At 41.6% G+C, this 7,500-nt stretch overlaps 1 protein-coding gene across 1 annotated transcript in view; it reads left to right on the forward strand.

Moving 5' to 3' along the window:
- LOC138000817 (tetratricopeptide repeat protein 28-like) overlaps positions 1–7,500 on the forward strand; it is a 13,366-nt gene that overhangs the window by 3,895 nt on the left and 1,971 nt on the right. Inside the window, exon 2 of the mRNA XM_068847480.1 lies at positions 2,593–7,500. This exon is cut by the window's right edge and continues 1,971 nt beyond it. Within this exon, the coding sequence (XP_068703581.1) occupies positions 2,622–7,500 (4,879 nt within the window). The 5' untranslated portion in view covers positions 2,593–2,621. The remainder of the gene's footprint in view (positions 1–2,592) is intronic.

A 7,500-nucleotide genomic window follows, 5' to 3' on the forward strand; every position in this document is an offset into this window, starting at 1 on the left:
TTAAGATGCGCTGTCCTGCTATTGATCATGAATTTCGTCATAACATTGTCAAAGTAGCTGTGTATCCACGAACCGAGTGGATCTGCAGACTACTTTGACAATGTTATGGCGAAATTCATTGTCAATAACAGGACAGACGAATGAAAAACTGACATCTATTCGTTTTTTACACTAACTAAAGGGCAGAGCGGTCAAAATTAAGTCAAATGCGAGACAAAAATCGAGAAACTTCAATTTTGTTCAATCTGACGCGACCAAATTCATAACTTGCCTCGCTCCCTCATTGGCTAATGGAAAAAACAGAGACTTTCTATTGGTTAAAAGGCGACCGATCGACGTTTCACAAAATCTTGCATAAATTAAACTCTTTGAAACACATAAATTATAAATTTATGTGTCTGGCCGCTTATTGACAATAAAAATTAGCCAATGAGCGCGCGAGAATTTTGCAGTCATCGTAAAAAATGGAATTTTTGACGTTTAGTCAGAAATTGCTATTCTGACGGCACGATGTAGGGGCTCGGGTATTGTCTAGGGGTTCTGGGGAGTCTTAGGTTCACTTGCTTTAATTTTATATCATATATTTTATGGTTTACTCTGTTTACCTCTTCCCCGACGTCTGGTGCCACAGCATTAGATGGGGAATACGTTTCCACAGATTTTTTGGTGGTTGGTGGTTTTCTAGTGGTTTTTCGTATCTGGCGTGGCACACCTTTTTCGTTTTTCATGCCTATTATGTCTACGTCTATCCTTGTAAAGACTGTATAACGATATGTGCATGTAGTGTGCTCTAGATGACTGACTGGCTCATCCTAAATAAACTATTTCACATTGAATGTCTCGGGTTTAGTGTAGGCAGAATCTTATGTTGCGCTTTTTCTATATGTTACAGTTAGATGAATTCTTACAAATTACAAATTGAAATTTTAAAACTACGAATGGATCTTAAAAATTAAGACCTCAAATCCTAAAATATGATGTCACAGTTGAAATTACAATAAAATATTAACAAGGGCCCTTAGAGAATAAAAATAAGTCAACTAAACGCTTACAAATGTTAACGTTCCTAGCTAGCCTTACCGACAAAAGAAGGCTGTTCTACAAGACGTCTGGAACTGCAACCACAAACGCGCGATCACCCGTAGTTTTTTTTTTCGTTCTGAACCGCAGACTAGCTAGCAATATACCATTGTCGATTGATAGTGTGAGGCCGGTAAGATTGAAACTAGATTCATACGATAGCGTGCTAGGAGCTAAACCCTGAAGTATCTTCATTGTAATAAGAAAAAACTTTAAATCTATAGTCACACGCACTGGTATCCAATGAAGTTCCCGCAGCAAGGGGGTAATATGTAATACTCAGGCGCGCAGTAAACTAATCGTGCACTTGTATTCATAACTCTTTGAAGTTTCCTAACTGGATACTCCGAAATACCATATAATAAGCTATAACAATAGTCCAGCCTACTTGTAATGAAAGCGTGGACAAGCCTTTTAGTGGATTCACGTGCACACGAAACAAGTACTTTCTAATATGCCGGATATTGTACAGGCAATAAAAAGCACTACTACAAACCTTAGTTTCATGAGTGGACATGTCCAGATGAGAATCAAACCAAGCGCCCAAGTTGCGCACTGAAGAGATGGGAGTTACCTCGGCTTGATCAACCTTAATCTTGTCAACAGACACCTCCTCATCCCCTCTCAGGGGGGCTATTTACGTTGTATCGTATCCTCAGACACAATGCGTAGGTGTTTTGACCACAGCTTACCCTTTTAAATCAAACAAATCCATCGTCGTTACTTATGATTCAGAGTCTACTGAAGGACAAAAGTATATAATTTCAATCGGTCACATGAATAATAGTCATGACTCGGCGCTTATTAAAACCATCTCAAGAAGTAGTTGCTCGTTTTGTAACGTCCCTGCTACGCACGAACCGTAGTTAAATTACCGTAACCATACTTCAACATCTCCCTTCCCCTCGGCATCATTTCTACTATTTCGTTAAAGGTAAAGGTAAAGTCTCTGTTAGGAGTCTAGGAAGGCCAATCAGGCCGGCGCTTATCTCCGGTTTCCGTAGCATGAAGCGACTCGGAGTGTTTATACTCCCCCCTGGATGTGATGCTAGTCCATCGCAGCATTATGGCGGTACCCATGAGCACCGTGAGAGTAAAGTGTCTCTGCCTAAGAACACAACACAATGTCCCGAGCCAGGCCCCGAACCCCGGACCACTCGATCCGGAGTCGCGAGCACTAACCATGAGGCCACCGCGCCTCCCACACTATTTAGGTAAACTAGTTTATAATTACAGGCTATTTAAAAGAGCTCACAACAGTCTTTCTTTTAAGGACGAGGCAAAATGCCGAATGTTTGTGATTATAATCTCATCAGTGTTACTTGTCATATTAAGAATATAAGAGAGTACTTCAACTCTGGCTCTCTTTGAAAAGAGGTCAGTGAAGTTAACCTTTCATATTCTTTTAGTTTTTATACCTCATACTATTAGCGAGGAAACAATTGTTTTAAATATATTAAAGCGACCTCTTTAAGTTACAGCACATTAACTTTGAAAATTGTTTCCAACAAGGACTGATTGAAAGCTGAGCATCGCTGAACATGGCGACTGGTCCGGAATACACCGAGGAACAGCTGAATTACTTCAGGATCTGCTTCATCACCACAAACGTAATACCTGAGGGTCTTCGGACAATCTTTAAACAACAGTGGGACAATCGCTACAAGACGACACTGGGAGAATGGAAAGACAACCCCCAGAATGGACTGAACTTCAAAAACCAGGAGTTGCCACGAACCCAAGCAAGAAATAAAAAGCTTTTAGCAACCATAGTTAATGGAAACAGAGCGGAATGGGACTGCACCATGCTCTTTTACGCTATCCTTTACTCCGATTGTATCGGGAGCACTCTAAACGCCACGATTGAATCAAACGTGGATGCTCTAAGAATTTTTCGTAATCAAGACTTCGCTCATTTGCCACAGGGCCAGCTCACAAAGCTAGAGTTCCAAAATGCCATAGGAAAAGTCTCGGCGGCATTTCTGGCCCTTGGCCTGTCCGATGTGGACATTAAGGACATTAGAAATCAAACGAGTTTTCCAACAAACGAGTTGACCAAAGTACTCCAACAAGTTAAAGATCTGGAAGACGAACTAAAAGAAACAGAACAGAATCGAAAAGTCCTTCAAGAACAGTTGCAGAGTGAGGCTCCTCCATTTTGCGTTCTCCCTCCCAAGCCATCGCACGAAATTGCTGGACGAGATTGTGAGGTGGAAGAAATAGCTCAAAAGGTAAAGCGACTAAAGGAAGCCAACGAAAACCATTTGAGTTACCTGTACATCTCAGGAAACTCGGGAAGCGGCAAATCTCAGTTGAGCGCTCTGGTTGCGGAGAAATGGTTTGAGGAAGAAACAAAGGTCGCAAATGTGAAGGCATTAGTAATGACTCTAAATGCACAAAACCTTGATTCTTTGTTCGAGTCTTATGTTTCTTTTGCTCGAAATCTTAAATGTCCGGAAGATGCAGTGTTGCAGAATCTTAAAAATAAAGATATGGAAACAAAGGAGAAGATAGCAAACATGAAGTCCTTAGTTAGTACCAAAGTGGAGCTTTACTCTTCTTGGCTGTTGATAGTGGACAACGTCGTGAGTTTACATGAAATAAGTTGTCATTTGCCAGAAAGGGGAAGTACGAAATGGCGTAACGGTCAAGTGTTAATAACATCCCAAGACACCGCTGCTATACCTTCAGAAACGTCTTTCATTCGTCACATATCTGTGAGCAATGGCATGAGGTTATATGACGCGATTTCTTTATTAACCTCCATATCTGGCATCGATGACGATGACACCGCAAAAGAAGTTGTGCAGGCATTAGATTATCAACCCCTTGCCTTAGCAAGCGCCGCCACGTTTGTCCAACAAGTACGAGAAACCAAATCATCCTCTAACTTTGGCTGGAAAGATTATCTACAGAAGCTTTCTAAAGGTCAGCGCGCTAACACTGAGGCCTTCCTTGCCAAATCAAATCCAAGCTATCCAAACTCCATGACCGCCGCGATTTCATTGGCCGTTGACCGTGTGATGTCATCTGATAAGGTTTTAAATCACGCATTCCATTTCATTTCTCTCTGCGCTCAGCAACCATTAAACCTGGAACTTTTGATCAACTACGTTCTGAATTTCCAGAACAAAAACGATAGTAGCGCAGCAAACGAACTTGATGATGCAGATATTGTTGGTTTGAGGATTCGAAAAAGCTCACTGTTTTTACTTGAAGAAGACGGCAGTGACGCCTTCGTTCGCGTTCATCAGATTGTGAGAGATGTTATCCAAAGAAAAATTGCTGAGGAATATTTGGAAACTGAGAACTTTAAAGTTTTTGATGGGGTTATTACGTCTTTTTACCAATTTGCAGTTGATAACAGCCTCCTTAGTTTAGATTCTGTCACTAAAAGCTTGCACTTAATACCGCATTTAAGATGCCTAATGACGGAAATTGTAAATGCTATGGATGCAGGAGACATATCTAAGCTTGGGAAAAGTAATAATTTAAGCGTGAAATATTATCCACATTATTTTATCAATTTGGGAAATATCTGTCTTTTTCATTGTGATTATGGTACAGCCAAAACATTTGGCATTCAGGCTCTTAATTTGAGTAACCATAACGATGTTTTTGAAGGAGAGGTCGAGAAAGCCATTGACCAGCCTGGTTCTCAAAGTGTCGATGTCGCAACATGTTTTGACTATTTGGGTGTTGTACTAAGAAACCAGGGTGACTTTTCTGAAGCAAAAGATTATCATGAGCGTTCTCTTGCTATTCGCGAAAGAAAGCTTGGTTCTCAGCATATCGATGTCGCAACACCTTTAAACAATTTGGGTAATGTACTTTCTGCTCAAGGCGGCCTGGAACAAGCAAAAGATTATCATGAGCGTGCTCTTGCTATTCGCGAAGGAGAGCTTGGTTCTCAGCATATCGATGTCGCAACACCTTTAAACAATTTGGGTAATGTACTTTCTGCTCAAGGCGACCTGGAACAAGCAAAAGATTATCATGAGCGTGCTCTTGCTATTCGCGAAGAAAAGCTTGGTTCTCAGCATATCGATGTCGCAACAACTTTAAACAATTTGGGTTGTGTACTTTCTGATCAAGGCGACCTGGAACAAGCAAAAGATTATCATGAGCGTGCTCTTGCTATTCGCGAAGAAAAGCTTGGTTCTCAGCATATCCATGTTGCAACAACTTTAAACAATTTGGGTAATGTACTTTTTGATCAAGGCGACCTGGAACAAGCAAAAGATTATCATGAACGTGCTCTTGCTATTCGCGAAGAAAAGCTTGGTTCTCAGCATATCGATGTCGCAACACCTTTAAACAATTTGGGTTGTGTACTTTCTGCTCAAGGCGACCTGGAACAAGCAAAAGATTATCATGAGCGTGCTCTTGCTATTCGCGAAGAAAAGCTTGGTTCTCAGCATATCGATGTTGCAACAACTTTAAACAATTTGGGTTGTGTACTTCGTGCCCAAGGCGACCTGGAACAAGCAAAAGATTATCACGAGCGTGCTCTTGCTATTCGCGAAGATAAGCTTGGTTCTCAGCATATCGTTGTCGCAACAACTTTAAACGATTTGGGTTGTGTACTTCGTGCCCAAGGCGACCTGGAACAAGCAAAAGATTATCATGAGCGTGCTCTTGCTATTCGCGAAGAAAAGCTTGGTTCTCAGCATATCGATGTCGCAACAACTTTTAACAATTTGGGTTGTGTACTTTCTGATCAAGGCGACCTGGAACAAGCAAAAGATTATCATGAGCGTGCTCTTGCTATTCGCGAAGAAAAGCTTGGTTCTCAGCATATCCATGTTGCAACAACTTTAAACAATTTGGGTAATGTACTTTTTGATCAAGGCGACCTGGAACAAGCAAAAGATTATCATGAGCGTTCTCTTGCTATTCGCGAAGAAAAGCTTGGTTCTCAGCATATCGATGTCGCAACAACTTTAAACAATTTGGGTTGTGTACTTCGTGTCCAAGGCGACCTGGAACAAGCAAAAGATTATCATGAGCGTGCTCTTGCTATTCGCGAAGAAAAGCTTGGTTCTCAGCATATCGTTGTCGCAACAACTTTAAACGATTTGGGTTGTGTACTTCGTGCCCAAGGCGACCTGGAACAAGCAAAAGATTATCATGAGCGTGCTCTTTCTATTCGCGAAGAAAAGCTTGTTTCTCAGCATATCGATGTCGCAACAACTTTTAACAATTTGGGTTGTGTACTTTCTGATCAAGGCGACCTGGAACAAGCAAAAGATTATCATGAGCGTGCTCTTGCCATTCGCGAAGAAAAGCTTGGTTCTCAGCATATCGATGTTGCAACAACTTTAAACAATTTGGGTTGTGTACTTCGTGCCCAAGGCGACCTGGAACAAGCAAAAGATTATCATGAGCGTGCTCTTGCTATTCGCGAAGAAAAGCTTGGTTCGCAGCATATCGTTGTCGCAACAACTTTAAACGATTTGGGTTGTGTACTTCGTGCCCAAGGCGACCTGGAACAAGCAAAAGATTATCATGAGCGTGCTCTTGCTATTCGCGAAGAAAAACTTGGTTCTCAGCATATCGATTTCGCAACAACTTTAAACAATTTGGGTTGTCTACTTTCTGATCAAGGCGACCTGGAACAAGCAAAAGATTATCATGAGCGTGCTCTTGCTATTCGCGAAGAAAAGCTTGGTTCTCAGCATATCCATGTTGCAACAACTTTAAACAATTTGGGTAATGTACTTTTTGATCAAGGCGACCTGGAACAAGCAAAAGATTATCATGAGCGTTCTCTTGCTATTCGCGAAGAAAAGCTTGGTTCTCAGCATATCGATGTCGCAACAACTTTAAACAATTTGGGTTGTGTACTTCGTGCCCAAGGCGACCTGGAACAAGCAAAAGATTATCATGAGCGTGCTCTTGCTATTCGCGAAGAAAAGCTTGGTTCTCAGCATATCGTTGTCGCAACAACTTTAAACGATTTGGGTTGTGTACTTCGTGCCCAAGGCGACCTGGAACAAGCAAAAGATTATCATGAGCGTGCTCTTGCTATTCGCGAAGAAAAGCTTGGTTCTCAGCATATCGATGTCGCAACAACTTTAAACAATTTGGGTTGTGTACTTTCTGATCAAGGCGACCTGGAACAAGCAAAAGATTATCATGAGCGTGCTCTTGCTATTCGCGAAGAGAAGCTTGGTTCTCAGCATATCGATGTCGCAACAACTTTTAACAATTTGGGTTGTGTACCTCGTGCCCAAGGCGACCTGGAACAAGCAAAAGATTATCATGAGCGTGCTCTTGCTATTCGCGAAGAAAAGCTTGGTTCTCAGCATATCGTTGTCGCAACAACTTTAAACGATTTGGGTAATGTACTTCATCACCAAGGTGACCTGGAACGAGCAAAAGATTATCATGAGCGTGCTCTTGCTATTCTCGAAAAAA

Source organism: Montipora foliosa, chromosome 1 (genome assembly GCF_036669935.1).
Source record: "Montipora foliosa isolate CH-2021 chromosome 1, ASM3666993v2, whole genome shotgun sequence".
Taxonomy (NCBI): domain Eukaryota; kingdom Metazoa; phylum Cnidaria; class Anthozoa; order Scleractinia; family Acroporidae; genus Montipora; species Montipora foliosa.